Source organism: Hyperoodon ampullatus (genome assembly GCF_949752795.1).
Source record: "Hyperoodon ampullatus genome assembly, chromosome: 7".
NCBI classification, from domain to species: Eukaryota; Metazoa; Chordata; class Mammalia; order Artiodactyla; family Ziphiidae; genus Hyperoodon; species Hyperoodon ampullatus.
Genome location: NC_136920.1, coordinates 65,879,100 through 65,898,705, shown reverse-complemented (window position 1 = coordinate 65,898,705; position 19,606 = coordinate 65,879,100). Strand labels below are relative to the sequence as shown.

Genomic DNA, 19,606 nt, shown 5'->3' with positions numbered 1-19,606 from the left:
TTGGACTAGGACACTTCAGAAAGCTCTTAACTCTAACCTAAGATTTATGGATTCTGGGTCTTTTCCAGTTTTGCCTCTCACCTACCTATTCTCTAAGTGAAATTTATGTCATCTTATACAACATTTTAATTGTGATTGCTTTAAGGCTACACACTGGATTCAGAACTGTCCTAGTTTTGTTTGTTTTACAGTTCATAGATTTTTCAGTTATTTAGTTTGCAAACATTTAGTTTTCATTCAGGCACGTGGTTTGTCCCTCTATTAATTTAAGTATTCCTTTCTTTTTCCTGTACTAGATTTAAGGATCTTTGTAAAGGTCTTCCATATCTCTTATTGAGACAAATTCTACATGATTTATATTTTTGCTTATTTATGAAGAAGACTTTTTTCATTAGATTTTCCTAACTGATAATTAGTGTCATAGATGAATGCTGCTTGGTATTATACATGTTTCTTGTATAATAAATATTACTGTTAACAAATGGTAGAGTGGTTATAATTGTGGTTAACTAGCATGATTATTATAACTAGGGTTATTACTATGTACCAGGACCCATGCTAAGCATTTGACAATATTTCGCTTAATGCTTACAGCAACCCTGAGGGATGGGTCTTATTATACCCATTTTGCAGATGAGGAAATTGATTCAGGGAGATTAAGTTCACATGGTAATTAACTGCTAAAGCCAGGATTGGAACCCAGATGTGTCTAAATCCAAAAGCTCTTGACCACTTTGCAAAATACCTCATTTTTTCACATTCACAATCTGTTATTTTATTTGATCAAATTCACTGTTTGTCTTAGTTGTGTGCTTGTGCATGTGTATGTGTCTTTCTCTTGTATATCTGTATATATTTTATTATTTTGGCAACATTCTCTAATATGACAATGGTGATAAGGAGAAATCTTGCCTTTTTTCTGTTTTTAATTGAATTTTTTGTGTGTTTTTCTTTCAAGGACCATGTTGTACCTAATTATTAAATAGATGCACTATTTTAACTTTTTATTATTATTTCATATTTATATTATCACTAAATAGGAGAACATATAATATGTAGAAAGATAAAGTATATAAAATATAAGAATATATTATTTCATGTATTATTTTATATTTTTATTTTTCATTATTTTAAGGAAATATATTCTTCTCTTCTGAGTTTTAAGATCCATGTTGAATTTTGTCGATTTGTTTTGCATATCTATTGAAAGAATCATATAAATTATATCATTTAATATATTAACTAATAATTTTCCATATATAGAAATAAACCCTTATGGTCCTGCAATAAAATGCATGTGGCCATGGTGTACTTTCTTTTATATTTACTACCAAATTTTCTATGTAAGTAACTCTTTTAAAGTATTCTGCAACCTTCCTGCTTTAATTAAGATAAAATCTAAGTTGCTTTGACATGAGGCCCCAAAGTATGCTAACCTATAGGAGAGAGAAGATTGTTTCATGCTCAAGTAACAAATCTAAGGTGAGCTGTCGGGTTACAGGTGGCTCTGCTCCATGTGATCATTCGGAGATCCTGGTTTCTTCTCTGTTGTCATTTTGCCATCCCCTGAGGTATTACACTTGTCTACATGGTTGAAGCTGGATCATGGGTAAATCTGTGTTCCAGTTTGTAGGAAGGGGAAACAATGGAAGTTCAGAGCAGGCTTTTTTTTTTTTTTTTTTTTTAAGTAAACTGGGAGTTGCATATCTCTTTTTAGCTCCCAGTTCATTGGTGATGATGTGGCATGGCAATGCCTAGCAGCAAGAGATACTGGGGAATGTTGTCACTAGCTGGGCTGCTGGCCATATGTCCATATTAAACTCCTTTCACATGGAAGCAGAGGAGGGCAGATTTTGGTGGACGACCAGTTGTCTCTGTCACATTGTCTTTTTTACGTAACAATATTAGAAAGTTTCTCATTTAGTGCATATGGAGCTTTTAGTTTTTTAATAAAATTTAATACTGCTTTGTAGCATTCTGTGGTATGAGGAACTATATAAATTGTTTGACCTTTGTCTTATTGATTACTATTTAGGTTGTTTGTATTCTTTCTCTACTATAAACAATGTTATAATGAACATTCTCCATGATGTAACTTTATAGAAATGCATGAGTTTTTCCATGGGATAGTATCTTAGAAGTAGAATTGCTTGATCAAAAGGTATTTATATTTAAATATATATGCATACTGCCAAGTTAACTTACAAAAAATTATAACAATGTAGACATCCACTACTACAACAACACCTCACTATGTAATACCAACAGGGAACAAGATAGATCTTAGAAATAAAATTACCAGGTAAATGAGTTTGATTCCTATAAACACTAAATTGTAAAAAATTAACCATGGAAGGTGTTCAGTAAAGGTACCCTCCCTCCCACTTTTCTCTCATTTCTAGAATCTGAGTGGTTAAAAGCTCAAGCTTCCCCACTTACCACCTGCATAGCCTCAGGCAGGTTTCTTATGCTCTAGATGCCTTGTTTGCTCATCTATAAAATGGGGGTAAGGGGCTTCCCTGGTGGCGCAGTGGTTGAGAGTCCGCCTGCCGATGCAGGGGACGCGGGTTCGTGCCCCGGTCCGGGAAGATCCCACATGCCATTGAGCGGCTGGGCCCGTGAGCCATGGCCGCTGAGCCTGCGCGTCTGGAGCCTGTGCTCCGCAACGGGAGAGGCCACAACAGTGAGAGGCCCGCGTACCGCAAAAAAATAAATAAATAAAATAAAATGGGGGTAAGAATAGTACCTACTTCACTGAGCTGATGTAATGTTTTTATGTGATACTGGTCTTTATTCCAGCAGGAACCTGTCATACATTTTAATTCCTGTCATCAAGTTTGTAGAATTCTTTCTTGCCAGCTAAGTGGGACATTGTACTCCGTGCTCCACAGTATATAGGGCAGTCTGGAGATGTGGCGGGCAACCACATGTGCTTGATCAGCAGAGTTGTGACTTCCTTTTCCTACATTCTGAAAGCTCCATCAAAGAGCCTCATCCCCGCCTGTACCTGGGACCAAAGGTATTGTAAACCCCCCCTGGGAGCTGGAGAGTCTGGCCCCCTTAACAGGTTCTAAATACAACAGTGCCTATGAGCTCATTGGGAAAAACTCAAATCTCCTGATGATTGTTGGCTGTTCCTTTGGGAGATGGGGGAAATCTAGAACATTCTGGAGTCTTAAGAACTTTGGCTTCCTTTGGTTTCTGAGGACTTGGAGCCTCTCTTCCCTGTTGCATCTGGTCTTTCCAACAAGCCAACCAGTTCTCTTCACAAGGACCCTTTGAAGGATGTTTGGGTCTTGATCATCTGCAGGTCATTTCAAGCCAAAGACATGAGGCTGACTGTGGACCAGTTCCTGGGCTGCATGTTGGGGGTGCAGAGGTGAAGGAGGCTCAGGCCCTGCCGTCATTACCAGTCCCTTGGCTCCCTCAACAACCTCCTATCCCATCCCTTTGCTTGCACTCCTGACCTCCTCATCCAGTTCAATCCACCATCCACAGGCAGCGAGAGGAATCTCTGAAATGCAAATCTGGTTCAGCCTCTTCAGAGGCTTCATTCTGATCTCAAAATGAGCACTATAATCCTTAGTAGAGCTTAAGAGGCCCTGTGCGATTAACCCTGCTCACCTCCCCAGCATCTTCTAGGACCACTCTCCTCCTCCCTCTCAACGTCTTGGCCTTCCTTCAGCAACTCGTTCCTCCTCCTTCTTAGGCTTGGCACATGCTGTTCCCTCTACCTGCAATGTTCCTCCTCTCTTCCTCTTTGCCTAATGAACTCCCATTCAGTCTCTAGATATCTGCTCAAATGTCACCTTCCTAGGGAAGACTTTTCCAGCATGCTCCAGATGCTTCTCCCTTATAAAATCTATCATAGCATGAAAAGTAACATTTGGGTATTTCTCTAATTAATCTGTCCTGCCAGGTAACAAGCTCCCAGAGGACAGTGACACATCTGTTTTGCTCAGCATTATATGCCTAGCTCCATGCTCATTGCCTGGAGCGTAGTAAGCACTAAATAAATATTGAATAAATTAATGAGCTCACCCTCACCTTGTAGGAGAGGAAATACAAGGGTAGACAATGTCATTACAATACATTGTGTTAAGACTTTAAGACCATAAAGTACCTAGGAACACAGAGGAAGAAGCAGCCAGCTCAGTAGGGGTGAATGAGTCAGGGCAGGATCCTTGGAGGAGCAGCTTGGAGCTGAGGAAGAGAAGGGCATCCCAGGCAGAGGGAATAGCAGGAGCAAAGGCACTCAGGCATCTTCTAGCACTTGGTATGCTCCAGGAACATAAGGAATCCCAGGTGAACCAAGTGTGAGCCATGTGTCCCAAAGAGATGGGCAGCAAGGGTGGAGTGGAGGTGGGAATCAGAGAAGGTAAAGTCTTTGAGGTCTAATTAATGAGTTTGAACTTCCTTTAGCACCCCTTGCAAAGCCAGAGAAGCCTGTAGGTAAGGAAGCATGAGGATCAAAGCTGAGTCTGAGAATAATTCTTCTGGACAGTTTATGAAAGCTGAGGCTAGAGGTGGGGAGACTAGGTAAGAGGGTATGGAAGCAGCCTGGTGAGAGGTGATGGGACTGTAGACTGAGATGGACAGGAGGGAACGTGGGGAGGATAGGTTTGAGAGCCATTTGGAGATCAGCTTGGCAGGACTTGATGAGGGGATGGGGTGGAGGGAGAGACCAGAAAGACCAACAGGTGTGCGTCTGCACGGCCAAGGGGGTGATGGTGCTATTAATCAGGGTGGGAGCACAGGAGAAGGAGCTCCCTTAAGGAGAAAGACAACGCATTTGGGTTTGGACATCTGAATGCCTGTGGGAAGAAGCCTGGATGTCGCAGTCTGACAGAACTGGCTTTGCATCCTGGCACTACCAGTATCTAGGTGGGATCCTGGGGAATCTACTTAACCTTGCTGAGCTTCAGTTTCCTAGTTCGCAGCGTCCCCAGAAAATGAGCTTAGCAATATTTGCTCTGCAAGGCTATTCTAAGGAGTAAATGAGAAAGTGCATCTAATGCAAGCTTATGTTTGATCAATGGTGGCTGTTGAAGTGGTTTTTGTTATCCTGATCCAGCGGGTAACGTCTAGGAGGTGGCTGGATATCTGGACCTGGACGTTGGGAGAGGTGTGGGCTTAGGCAGTCCTTCCAGACACCCCAGTCTGGGCTCAGGGCCCTCAGGTCTCAGGCAAGGAGAAGGCCTCCCTGAGAAAACAGATCAGAAGAGAGTTGATCCCCAGGTCAAATATCTTTGACCTTTTGGGGGATCATCCTGGACCTTAGCACATATTTAACCAGAAGCCCCCAAAGTTACTTTTCCAAGTCCTGGAGATTGCCAGAAACAAAAGCTTTCATTGGAATGAGGTGGTATAGGCAGATATTTTAAAAATAATTTTACTGTTTTTATTAAAAATAGCTCATCGATTATCAAAAAATTCAACTAATAGTGAAAAACACAAAGAAGAAAGTAAAAATCGCTTACATCAAACATCCCCTTTCCCACAAATACAGAAGGAGTGAGGGAAATTATAGATTGCTCCATATACTTTTTTTAATAAAAAGTATGAAAATTTAATTGAACTTGAATTAAAGTGAAGTGAAACTGTAGGGCTTGCTGAATTTTGGTAATTGCTTCCTCCAAAAAAAACAAAAGGTTAGTTTTAAAAGGTTTTAAAATAGATATTATGAAATGCATTAAGGGTTTGGAGTCATTGAGGTTTGTTTTTATATTACATATTTCAAGTTTGGATTATTGCAGGGAAAGATGAGAACGGCAGTATTTCTTCCCACTTTCATATTTCTTCCTAACCTTTCCATCTCCACCTATACAAATGATAAGTTATTCTTTTTATACTCTCAAGGTTGTAACATTTACATTCCATTCTGTAACCATAATTTCCATAGTTGTTTAGCTTTAAGCTTATATGTAAATGAATTTAATGTTCACCACCAGTCCCTTTACTGTGGCTCACAATTCCCAAGCTTTTGATTTTGATTTATGTCTTGTTTAGCTGGATTTCATCATCTAATAGTTTTCCTAGAAGGGCTTAGAGGTTCCTTGAATTCTAGCATGTTTGAAAATGTTGTTCTTATTCTTGAAGGACAGCTTAGATGGTTATAAATTCTGGATCACTGTTTTCCCCAGAGCCTTGTAGATGCTATGCTGTATTCAGTGTTGTAGAGAAGTCTGAGACCAGCTTATTTCCAGCACCTCTCAACCCTTACCTTTCCCTGTAGGTTACTTACTCTTTCTATGAGGGTAGTTGGAGAAGCATTTTTATGTTCATATATAGCTATGGATCTATATAAGATATATATACATGCATAGAAAAGAGTAAGGTTTTATATATATGTATATATATATAATTTTTTTTTCTTGGTGTGCTTTTTCAGTCTGCAAGTTCAGCTTTTCTCTCAGTGGAGGAAATTTTTTCTTCTCTTATGTCTTTGAATGTGTTCTTTGTTCCTTTTGTTTTTTCACTACTTCAGAGCCACCATAATCTGTAAATTTCTCATCAGTGTCTCCACTGTAGGTCCATTACTCTACCTCTCAATACTTTAATCTTTCTTTACTTCCTTGTGCTCATCTCAATCTCCCCCACTAATTCAGCTTGAGGCTCTATCTGTTTTATTCCTTCATATTTCCAACATATTGGTTAGTTCTATATTTTTAGAATTTTTTGCTTCATTTTGTTATTTTGGTCTTCAGTTTATTTCCTTAAATTGTAATCTTCTTCCATTTTGTGCGATCCTGTCATCTCACCTCTGATTCCTATTTTCATTTTTTCAGGTTCTAATTTCTCCTTGAGTCAAAACATTTGTGGTATACATTTTGCACAGAAATGCATTTTATGCGTTTCTTGCATCTATGTTTCTATTCTGACATCTGTCTCCAGCATGTTTCTTTTCTTCTTTCCTTTATACCTTCCTCTCCTCTTTCCTTCCTCTTTTGATGATACTATTTTTGTGTAGTTGCCATGCCATTTGTTTTCATTTAATTTTTTTTTTTTTTGATATGGACATTTCTACCTGGATGTTCTCTTGACCTAGATATATTGTGTAGGTCAATTTTCACTGATTTTTTCCTACCTTTTCTGAGAACTCTGTCCTCCTGGCAGCTCTTAGTTGAGGACTGGGTATTTTGTGTGTGCTTTGTCACTGCTTGGGTGGTGGGGAAAAGAGGAAGTTCAGCTGGCGCTGTGGGTAGTGGTGGCTGTGGGCTGGTTTCTGCTCTTTTTCTGTAACTTTGTTAATAGTCTAACACTTGAATTTATTCCATTGAAGTGGGGGCATATCTTATTCCCTTGGGTGGGCAGTAGTGGGCATGGATTATTTCACCAGTTCAGGGTAGAATTATAGGGACAATCTGCCCAGGTGTTTATTTTCCACACTTAACCCAACTATTCCCAGCAGCCACTCTCACTCCCCTGCCAGATAAAGGAAGGAAAAGATAGACAAAATCCAAAGAGTTTGGCCACTCTGCTATTTCTCAGAAGTGCAGGATGGGGGTAGGGGTTGTGACAGCTTCAGTTGGGGCTTTCTATGTGTCTCCTGTCACTCACTCTATCAGAAGGGATTGTTTTATTTATTTTCTCTTACTTTCCTTTCTGGTAAGTCCCTCTGTGTTGTTTGAGATCATCAGCTCTGGTAGAATACTATGCTGTCATTCTGCTTTTCCTCTCCCCTCCTCAGTACGAAAAACAAATAGCAGCACAGGCAGTTTTTGTCTTGTTGGAGTGTTCTTATGATGGGATGGATATCCTTCTACTCTAGAGAAACTTTCTGAATCACCTCTGCAGCTTGCCTGCCCATCCCTCGGTCCACTTCTCTTCTGGCTCTGTAGTCACAAAAGTGACTACAAAAGTTTGTCACAACTTTTCTTCTCACATCTTCCTCTCAGTACTGATTCTGTGAGGGAGGAAGAAAGGGTTATCAAGGGTGGGAGCCCTACATTTATTTCTAGTAAGTTCTGTTTTTCTCTGGCCATTATTTTTAAAGATTATTGCCTTTTCCTGTACTTGAGAGTTGCTGATCTATTTTTAGTTGACTTTAAATTTTTTGTTGTTGTTATTGTTGTTAATTTGGTTGAGATCAGGAGGGTGGCAGGTTCTGGGATCACTCTATTTATTTATTTATCTATTTATTTATTTATTTATACTTTTTATTTACTTATTTATTTTTGGCTGTGTTGGGCCTTCATTGCTGCGCGCGGGCTTTCTCTAGTTGCGGCAAGCAGGGGCTACTCTTCGTTGCGGTGCGCGGGCTTCTCATTGCAGTGGCTTCTCTTGTTGCAGAGCATGGGCTGTAGGTGCATGGGCTTCAGTAGTTGTGGCATGAGGGCTCAGTAGTTGTGGCTCACTGGCTCTAGAGAGCAGGCTCAGTAGTTGTGGCACATGGGCTTAGTTGCTCTGTGGCATGTGGGATCTTCCCGGACCAGGGATTGAACCAATGTCGCCTGCATTGGCAGGCGGATTCTTAACCACTGCACCACCAGAGAAATCCTGGGATCACTCTTAAGACAGCCATTTTAGCAGGGCTAGAAACCCATCCCTTTTTGGGGAGTGGGGTTCTACCTAGGTGACTTTTCTAGGCAAAAGCCCCTCGTATGACTTCCCTGTGATTATTAGACCTCATACAGTCCTGTCAATCATAGATTTCTCAGGAGCCCACTGCTTCATTATCTCTCTGCTGGGTGCAGTGGGGAATACATAAAGGTAGAGTGTGACCAGAGGCACCACAAGGTTTGCCATCTGTCACATGGAAACGTCAGACAGCAGTAAGTGCCAGGACAGAACCCAAGAGGTGACAGGTAACTAAGAGAACTAGCTACCTGATATGAGTCGAATCTCATATCCAAAGAAGAATCGCTGACTGCCCTGGCTCTGACAGATGGTCCTCCGGACTTTTCTGGATTCCTTGAGTACCAGGAAACTCATGAACACTGTTCAGTTATCGGGAAGCTCAAAGTATTTAAACACTGTTTACCTGGAGCCAAACTATACCTCCTCTTTTCTCTGCATGGTCTCCCTTGGTGAGGCTTCTAATTCACATGACTCCCAATCTTAGCTCTATTTATATGGCTACCACAACCTTGCCCATAGTCCTGATCTCTGGCCTGGACTGCAGTTCTGGAAATCTGTTGGGTCAAACCCATGAAAGACGGCAAAACATGGAAACTAAAAGTCCTGCGTGCAAATGGAAAATAACCATTGTATGGGACAAAGATACCTGATTTGGTTCAAGTAAAAGAGATTCAAGGCTTTTAATCCTAAATGTGCTGTGAGCCCATAGTGTAGGGCACAGCAAGTGTGTGCTAAATGAATAACTAATGTCAATGCCAAGACCATTTGCCACTGTGCTCCTGAGCTAAGAGCTTGTTAGAGCACATCTGGGCTTCTGGGACAGCAACAGCCAGAATGTGTGCAGTCAGGGGATGGTATCTAGAGGCCACAGTGAACAGTTGGGAAAATTGGGCTACAACCTGGAGAAGGGAAGCTTTGGAGAGGTATAAGAGCTGTCTTCAAGCAGGAGAAAAATTTGTGGGGAAGAGAATACTTGGTTTGTTCTTTCTGCCTTCAGAGCACAAACCCAGGACAGGTTTAGGAGATTAAAGAAAAAAGGCTATTTATTGGTTCTCTTGAAGAGGAGGCATCTATTTCTGAGATCTGTAAAAGATCTAATGACCTTAGCTTTACTCTGGAAAAACCCTGTTTCTACTCCTATCTATGGGGATATGGAACCAGATGCTGACTTCTAAGTAAGACACAGATGATAGAACTGCCGAATTCATCTGAGGAAGAATAGTTGGGCAGCAGGCCTCTTGAGAAGCCTGCCAAAGAGAGGGGACTTTTCCAAACTTTATAGCCAAAGAGCCAACAAACCAACCTCAGACCCCAGACACAAGAGCCTGCTTGGTACTATGGAGAACAATGGGAAGAACATAGAACTTAGAGCAGATAGAATTATTTGAAGCCTATGCCATTTACCAGTTCTGTGACCTTAAGCAAGTTATTAATCTTGCTGAGTCTTAGTTTACCCACCTAAAAAATGGGATGATTAAGGTCTAGCTCGTTGGGTCATTGTGAGGATAAAATAACAATTATAAAGCCCCTGGCATATAACCAGGTTCCAATAAATGTTAAAGCTATTCCTTGCCCCCGAAGCAAATTGCCAAGAGTATTACATTTTATAAATTAAACACTTTTTTCTTCAGGGCCCCCTTCTGAACTCTCCCCAGCTATTGAGGAAGAAGAGTCAAAGAGTGGCCTGGATGTCATGCCCAATATTTCTGATGTGCTGCTTCGCAAACTGCGGGTCCACAAGTCTCTCCCTGGAAGGTAAAACTGGGGCATGGGTTGCACAAGACCCCACGTTGGGTGGCCCCTGTATTCAATTGTAGATAGGACACAGGAGCACCAGACTTGATTTTTGACCCCAGAAGGGTCAAAGTCCAATAGTTCAGACAGGACTAATGCACCCAAAACAAAAAGAATAATAAAGGGCCAGGAGAGGTGGTTCGAACTCAAAGAGGAACAGGTGGGGTTCATAGGTGAACAATGCCATCAAGAAGGTGAAAAGACAACCCCCAGAATGGGAGGAAATATTTGCAAAGCATGTATATGATAAGGGACTTGTTTCTATAATATATCTTCGAAGAACTCTTATAACTCAATAAAAAAACAACTAATTTTTAAATTTTTTAATTGAAGTGTAGTTGATGTACAGTATTATATGTTACAGGTATATAACAGAGTGATTCACAATTTTTAAAGATTATACCCCATTTATAGTTATCATAAAATATTGGCTATATTCCCTGTGTTGTACCATATATCCTTATAGGTTATTTTATACATAATAGTTTGTACCTCTTAATCCCCTACTCCTATCTTGCCCCTCCCTACCTCCCCCCAACTGGTAACCACTAGTTTCTTCTCTATATCTGTGAGTCGGCTTCTTCTTTTGTTATATTCACTAGTTTGTTGTATTTTTTTAGATTCCACATAAGTGGTATCATACAGTATTTTTCTTTCTCTGTCTGACTTATTTCACTTAGCATAATACCCTCCACGTCCATCCATGTTGCTGCAAATGGCAAAATTTCAATTCTTTTTTATGGCTGAGTAGTATTGACAACTAATTTTTTTAAGTGGGCAAAAGATTTAAATAGACATTTCCTCAAAGAATATATATGGGGGTCAATGAACACATGAAAGGATGCTCAGCATCAGTAGTAATTAGGGAAATGCAAATTCAAATGGTTTATCATGAATAATAAATGATAAATTCATTAAATGAATGATTTATCATTTATCATAAATGATTAAAATGAGATATAGTTTTATATCCCTAGAATGGTTTTAATAAAAAAGATGGGCAATAACAAATGTTGGTGAGGATGTGGAGGAATTGAAATTCTCAGTAAAATGGTGCAGCCACTTTGGAATAACAGTTCATCAAAAAGTTAAACATACAGTTATTGTATGGCCCAGCAATTCCACTCCTAGGTATATAACAAAGAGAAATGAAAATATATGTCCACACAAAAACTTGTATATGAATGTTCAATAACAAGCATTTTTCATAATAGCTAAAACTGGAGACAAACCAAATGTCCATCAGCTAATAAATAAATAAAATATGATATATCCATAGAATGGAATACTATTCAGCCATAAAAATGAAATGCTTATATATGCTACCAGATGGATGAACTTCAAAAACATTATGCTAAGTGAAAGAAATCAGTCATGTGTTGTATGATTCCATTTATATGAAATACCCAGAATAGAGAAATCCACAGAGACAAAGTAGATTAGTCATTGTATAGGGCTGGGGATTGGGGGAGTGACCACTAATTGGTATAGGGTTCCTTTTTGGGAGGATTAAAAAGTTCTAAGATTGACTGTAATGACGGTTGTACAATTCTATGAATACACTAAAAACTGCTGAATTGCAAATGTAAGAGCATGAAAAAAAGGAAAGAACAGTAAATGCAAAGGCCCTGGGGCCACAACGACGTAAGTGTGTTTGAAGAGCAGAATGGCGAATGTGGCTGAAGAGTGGGAAGAGTCCAGTAGGGGCCAGTTCACAAAGGCCTTTGATTTTATTCTAAGGCCTATTAAGGCAGTTTGAATTCTGAGGCACATCCAGAGTGGTCTCCTTGTACGTCACCTGCTAGGCCTCCACCTTTTTGGAGGGTAATGGTTCTGCCCCTCCCTGCCTCTGCCAGTTCATGAGGCATAGCTCTCTGCTTCAGGAGCTGACCTTGTCATGTGGTTTCTTTACCTAAACCACACCTCCCTGGGTCCTCAGGGCCTTGTACATTTTTCAAAAATGTGTTCTATAGCAAAAAAGCAGAACGTGAGTAATCAAGGTAGAAAAGTAAGTTTGGTTAATAATTGATGAAAACATAATTTTCACATAATATCCAAACAAAGCCAGGAATCAAACTCAAGCTCAGTGAGTTTGATAACCCATTTAAGCAAGATGTGCGTGTCCTATATGACAGCTGAGATTGTGTTGGCCGGCCCCCAGAGGAAAGGGCCTGACGGGTGGGCCTGTGGCCAGAACTGCAAGCCTCAAACAGCTTTGCACTTGTTTATCTCGTGCTCTGTACTCTGCTGACTTGATGGCCATGGGGTCTTGTTGCCTCATCCTGACAGGAAGGTTCTCATAGTCCCTTGTCAGGGGTGAGAACCAACCCCTTGCAGAGATTGCTGACCCCTACCTTTGCTCTCGGGGTCCCTCCACACCCGTCAAAGGGAGGAAGCTGTGTTTCCTGAGAACCTTATCGATGGCGTGCTGTGTTGCCAAGTCCTGTGACGCCAGTAGGACTCCTCCCCGTTCTCCCACCCCAGCACAGGAAAGGGCCCGTGCATTATTTACGTCGTCCGGGTTTCAGAGCACGGCTAGTTTTAGTCACCAGCCAGAGCAGCAGCCGAGCAAGGGTGCAGAGTGAAGGATGCTTGCTGTGGGAACCGCACCCTCTGCACCAGCTGGGACTCTCTTGTCCAGTCTCTGATTCCAGCCATCAGAAGAGGCTCTTGCTGTGGAGAAGAGCTCTGGCCACTCTTTCCTACCGTCTATTCTCTGGCTCACATGCATCCTTGTCACACCCCTCGAAGGCAAGAGGAGGGTCAGGCTTTGCAGACGTGGGCAGCCCCAGAAAAATTATAATGGCTGTTCAGACGTATACAACTTATGAAGTATATAGCTTGTATAGTCTTTTATTAAGTCTTCACAGCATGCCTGTGAGTTAGTCATAATAATAAACATCTCCTGAGTGCCCGCTGAGTGTGGATGTCATATGAATATACACATATGTACATATATATACACATACATACATGTGTGGACGTCATATATAGGTGAATATAGACGCATATATAAACACATTTATACATACATATATATATTCCTTATAAGACTCCTGCAAGGTAGATATTATTCCCAATTTACAGATGAGCAAACTTAGATTAAATAACTCATCCAAAGTCACACTTAGTAGAGGCACTGGTGGAGCACTGACCCCAGGATCTAATAGTTTCCACCATACTTCCTCTGCAGGAGTCACTATCTTGGCGAATATCTCACGGGTTACAGAACTCACACAAAGGGTACCCTGCATCTTTTCCATCTCTCCAGCCCTGCTTACTCTAATTCCTGGAAACACCTGGTCTGATTGCTCTTCAAAGGTGCCTTTTGGTTTATTTCAAAGGTTGGATAAAGTTCATTTGCATGTCTTTTCTTTTTCACAGTGCCCCTCCACTCACTGAAAAGGAAGTTGAGGTAAGTAACTCCAGTGTTTTATGAAATTGAGTACTTGAGCTTGAGTGGGTTCATTCAAAACATTTCCTTCTCCAGCCTCTGCTCCTGACATTTTTATACAAACGTGAGAATGAGTGGCCATGGGGGGAATATGGGCATCGTGATCAGCCCTACTGAGCCACCAAGCCCCCGACCACCACTCCAGTTAATGGAAGATTTTGACAAATTTCGTCAGGGATGAGAAGGTAGCTGGAAGTTCCACATTTCTTCAACGGTTGTTTGTTTTCTTTAAAAACATGACTTAGATACACAAAGCAGCTGGGAGGCTGCAGAACTGAATCAAATTTATTTCAAAATTGTTAAAAGATGGTCAGATTTCACATTTCAGACTTTGGTCTGGAGGAAGAAGGTGCTTTCCTTCTGAGGGTTTCAGACGTAAGGAAGCCAGCTCAGCCAAGGTGGTGGCTATGCTGTCAGCTCTCCCACCTTCCCTGATTCTCCCATGATTCTCCTCGGGGCCTCCTTGTCTCTGTAGAGAAGCTGTCCCAGTGGGGCTGGTGAGTGAGCTGAGAGGAATTTGCATTTCATTCTGGCAAAGGGGTAGATGGTCACAGAGAATGCATCGGAGGTGAGACAGTGAGGACCTCCGACACCAGCAGTAGTTTGTTTCCATGACAATTACATTGGAATTGACAGAAGGAAGGGAGCAAGAACATGGATGATTCCAGAATACTTCACTCCAGGTTGGGAGGATGGAAGATTTTACAGTCTTAAACATGGTTTACCCTTGATAACAAGAAAACGAACATACACTTACTGAGACCCAGAGGACCACATAAGCAAAGAGAGATGGACTGTGTAAAATATCTGGCACAGATAGTAAAAATTACCTGGCACACAGACATAGAACTTACAGTCTGTGGCACACACATATCCATCCTTTCAGCTGACCACCACCCCCCCATCAGCTCTGAGAAACAGGTAGAGCAGGAAGCAGAACAAAGGAGGAAACTGAGGGATTAAATAAGTTATCTGAGATCCCAGACCCAGTGCTTAGCAGAATCAGCATTTGGAGCCAAGTGTTCTGACTGACTTCAGGGCTCTTTATATCACACTGCCATTAAGGGGATAACCCGGTTATAGAGAACTAAATATTGAGCATTATTGATAAACTTGACTGAGGCTTACGCAAGACAGAGAGTCCCCATCCACTGACGCTGGTGGTGATGGCTGTGGGCACTTTGGTTAAGGGTGCGCTCCTGTCCTCAGGTGTGTGCTGACACAATCTGTGCTCAGCATGGTGAGAGGAGCGCAAGCTTTGGAATAAGATAGTCTGAGGCTGAATTCTGGCTCTGCTACTCCCTTGGGACACCTTGAACAAGTTAATGACCTCTCTGCTCTCGGTCTCTTTACCCCATAAAGTGGACATAACAGTTCCTATGGCAGAGGATTGTTGAGGGATTAAACAAGCTAAGGTGTGTAAAACTCCTGCCAGTGCTGGCGTATAGCAGATACTCAATAGGGAGTAGCCTTCAATGTGGCCCTCATCATCGTCATCATCGAGCAGTTCAGGGTCTTCAGTTCTCCGTCTGGAGATGTCTGCCCACCGTGGGCCATGTTACATAAACTTCAGATGCTCAGGCAGAATCTACTCACCCTAAGGGTGTAAATCTTCTACCACTTGACACAGGCAACGTAAATGAAGGCTGTGAAAATGAAGGCCATTGCTTCCTTCCTGTGTAGAGTCCATCTGTCTATTTCTCCTCCCCAGTAGTTTCCTATTAGACCAGGAATTCCATGTCTGATCAACACCACCTTTCAAAGTTCATTCATGCAGGCTGCATTTTTGGCATGGAATATTTGTTCCAGAAAGCTTCTCCTAACAGAATCATACTTGGCTTTGTTTAATCTCCTGGCAGCTTGTGAAAGCTGCTTTCAGCGTAGGGTTTGGAATATTCAGATAAGATGCTGGTTGAAGTTTGCTTTGAGTCAACAGGCTTACATCTCAAGTGGGATTTCTTTAAATACAGTGGTTGCATGTGAAATCTCCAAAACCCGCATGCCATAAATCCTAGCATGAATCCAAACTGCTTACACAATCAGCTGTGTTGGCCTGAGTTTATCTAAACCCATATACAGGATGTTATTTTCTTGACATTCAGGAAAAAGCAAAGTGTTATTCTCTATTCTTTTTCAGTAAAATGTGTTTGGTCTTCTGGTCCTGGGAAGGACCTAGCATGGACCTCAGGTTACTATTTCACCATCTTTTGTGCAGTTTGCTTCATTAAGGGAGAGTTTCACTTGTTCTTGACTGCTTTGGGGGCTGGTTCCAGGAGCTGATTTAAAATCCTTGAGCAAAAAATCCACCGGCAGCCTTGCTCCCTGCAGTAACTCCTCCTAGCACCTCTCCAACGCTCTTGTTCCCAACAGAACGTGTTTGTACAACTGTCCTTGGCCTTTAGAAATGACAGCTACACCCTAGAATCTAGAATTAACCAGGCGGAAAGGGAACGCAACCTGACAGAGGAGAACACAGAGAAGGAACTGGAACACTTCAAAGCTTCCATTACGGTAATTGTGGAGCCTGATTGGGGAATCCTTGCAGGAGACACTGTCCCCAAGGGCTGTGCCGGGTCTCCTGCTTTTCTCAGTCACCAAGTAGAGTCTCCTGAGGTGAGAAATGGGGCCAAGGCCCTGAGCCAGGCAGTCTTCCTCAGAGCTGGGAGGAGCTGAGGCAGAGATCCCGAAGGTTTGGTTACCTCAGGGCTGTAGTTAAGGCCTCTGAGCCCTTGGCAGCTTCTCAGGAGGGGGCTGGATGACCTGGGATGGCAAAGGGAGCACCCTGGAGACCAGAGACCCGGATGTGATTCCCTTCCTTCAGGCCAGCCAGCTATAGAGTGTCCACATTGGGCTTCTCCAATCCCAGAAGTAGCCATCGCCTGGGCCCTGCCGAGGCCCCTCCTCTCGGCCAGGATGGGGCCAGGGCTCGTCTTGTGACAGCCCTGGTCAAGTCTTGGTCTGTGAGGACCCCATGTGCTGTTCCTTCTCCCTCCTCAGTCCTCAGCTTCACTCTGGCACCACTGTGAGCACCGGGAGACCTACCAGAAGCTGCTGGAGGACATCGCTGTCCTGCACCGTCTGGCTGCCCGCCTCTCCAGCCGAGCCGAGATGGTGGGAGCCGTCCGCCAGGTGAGCTCTGCTCCGTCCACAGTAACTGGAGCAGTGATGTAAGCAGTGGCAACTACAGATACTGCTTATTGATGGCTTCCTCTGTGCCAGACATCCTACGTCCATAATTGTGGTCATCTCAGTGTATTTTTGATGGACCACTAAATTCTTGAGGTGCTCCCCAGAAAAAGTTCTAACACTTGAGAACTGCTGCATACTACCTTCCTTTCTTGGAGATTTCTAATGCATGTTGGCATAAGCAAGGCTTTGAGAAGTCCTGTAATGAAAAAGTCTGTTTAACATTACCGACGTATTTCTCAAATGTATTTGAGTAAAGAATCACTTCCCCCTTCTTGTTCCCACAAAATACCTATTCAACTCCCAGGGAACTAGTATTTGGCAAAATGTGCTTTAGGAAAAACTGCTTTGTTTCATTAATCCTCCCAGCAACTCTGTAAAGTAAATAATCTTATCCCCTGATGAAAACGTGAAGTCTCAGAAAGGTAATAGCAGTAGCACGGGGCAAAGCTGGGGTGCAGGCCCAAGTCTGGCTCCCTTGCAGCCACTTTGAAGTCGTGAGGCACTCAGGGTGCCACCCTGATCCAGCATGGTGTTGTGGGGTCAGACTGCCTGAGTTCTCATCCTGGCTCCACAAGGATTCACTGTGTGGCCTCGGGCCTCTGTGCTCCAGCTTCTCCAACCATAAAATGCAGATGCTGACAGTACCTGCCATACAGGGCACTGTGACACTTGTAAAGCACCTGGATGTCGTTATCACTGTTGGTGTTACTGTGGACCCGTGTCCTGCTGCGTGGTTTGCATGACAGGGGTGTTCCTGGGGCCCAGCCCTGGGCAGTTCTCATAGAATGAAGGAAGGACAAGCCACGGGGCTGTCCCACCCGTGTGCTTCTGGGGAAAGGGCACCCAACTCAGCAGCAGCACCCAGGAAGCCACTCCAGCTGGGAGCAGCAACAAAGGGAGGGCTTTAGGGAAGTGACTGGTCTCAGCTCAGGGCTGTGGGGACTTTGTCCAGGGGACAGTCACTGAGCGTGTCCCTCTGTGGACAGGCAGTCCGCGGGCAAGGATCTCTGAAGGATCCATGGGGTGTCAGTAGAGAAGACTCCTCCTCATTTTGCACAGCCCTCGTGAAAGTGTTTCTCAGCCCACGCACGGCTCACTCCAGCCTTCGCCCTTCTCCAAGTGGCTTCCGTGTCTCTGTCCTCACTGTCTTCTCCGGTTCCACTGGACTGGTTCAGGCACTCATCCTCTCTCCTCTTGTTTCTCTTGCTGCCACCAGTCTCACACCCTTCAGTCCAGTCTCCACTGGCGACCTGATTATGATACTCCCTTACTTTAAGACATTCGATGGCTCCCCTCTTCCTTCAGAATAAGTCCAAATTCCTTAGTCTAGCATTCAAGGTCCTTCACAACCCAGCCCTAACTCACCTTTTCTTCTTGTGAACAAACTCAACCATTTGCTGTTTCCTACATGAGTAGGATGACCTGTGCTTTTCTGGCTTTCCAGACAATTCTGGTATATGCCTATTGTCCCAGCATAATTCTTGATGGCACTCCCTTTCTCTCTCCAAAGGATCCTGTCTGGAGGGGAAATCCTCACCTCGATAGAAGCCTTGTGATGTCCTGCCTCTGGACCTTGGTTCTCGGAGTGCCCTGGCTAATGCTCTTTGTCTCTCCTGCCCATAGCTATGTGCCCAGGCCCTACAGCACTTCACTCCCTCTCAAGAAGCCTCCCCTGACCTATTCTCTGCAAGCAGAGATGACTCTGCTCCCTCTCATCTCCTGAGGCTTTGTGGCTGTGCTCATCCTTGTTATCCCTGAGTGCAGGTGCCTGAGCCCCGTCTCAACTCGCATCCCAGACAGCAAACTCTTAGAGGGCAGAGTCACGTCTGATTGGTCCTTGTATCCTTTCGAGTCCCCCAGCCCAGAGCGTGGCTCAGAGCAAACAGTGCTGATGAGCTTTTCATCCAAATGCCCTGTGTGTTCACACTCTTCTTCCCTGCAGGAAAAGCGCATGTCAAAAGCAACAGAAGTGATGATGCAGTATGTGGAGAACCTGAAGAGGACGTATGAGAAGGACCATGCAGAGCTCATGGAGTTTAAAAAACTTGCAAATCAGAATTCAAGCCGCAGCTGTGGCCCCTCTGGTAAGGAACTGGGTTCCTGCCCACCCCCGACCTTGGCCCTGTGATATTGGGTCCCTGATGGACCCAGCCTAGGATCATACCTATGGGACAGCCCCAGGGCCTGTGTTAGGGTGAGCAAAGCTTGCTGCCTGGCCCAATGCTGCCCACAGGGGCCTCACAGTCACTGTTCCTGTGAGCTTGGGGGCCTGGAACCAGAAAGCATGAATGGCCCCCAAGCAACTCCTGATAAAAGTAACCAGAGAAGCTGATCACTGATGCAAAGCCCATAGGCTGCAAGAATTCAAAACCTCCTTTGTGAGAGTGGCACACCCCAAACCTTACAACCTTTGTGCTTTGGGGTCCCCACTTTGGGCAGCACATGCTAAGGAAATTGCACTTTATCCTGGAAAGCATTAGGGATCCAACCAAAGATTTTAATCAGGGAAATGACATGATCATATATAGTTTAGAAGATTCCCTCCGGCAATGATGTGGCAATTACATTACTGGGGTAAAGCCAGAGACA

The 19,606-nt window shown here is 43.3% G+C and overlaps 1 protein-coding gene across 4 annotated transcripts in view; it reads left to right on the top strand.

The window, feature by feature from the left end:
- IRAG1 (inositol 1,4,5-triphosphate receptor associated 1) overlaps nt 1-19,606 on the top strand; it is a gene marked incomplete at both ends in the record, with an annotated part of 117,422 nt that overhangs the window by 72,356 nt on the left and 25,460 nt on the right. For all 4 annotated transcript variants that reach the window (XM_079708493.1, XM_079708492.1, XM_079708491.1 and 1 more), the window contains 5 exons: nt 10,212-10,335; nt 13,759-13,789; nt 16,199-16,339; nt 16,826-16,957; nt 18,960-19,101. In XM_079708493.1, the coding sequence (XP_079564619.1) occupies nt 10,212-10,335; nt 13,759-13,789; nt 16,199-16,339; nt 16,826-16,957; nt 18,960-19,101 (570 nt within the window). The remainder of the gene's footprint in view (nt 1-10,211; nt 10,336-13,758; nt 13,790-16,198; nt 16,340-16,825; nt 16,958-18,959; nt 19,102-19,606) is intronic.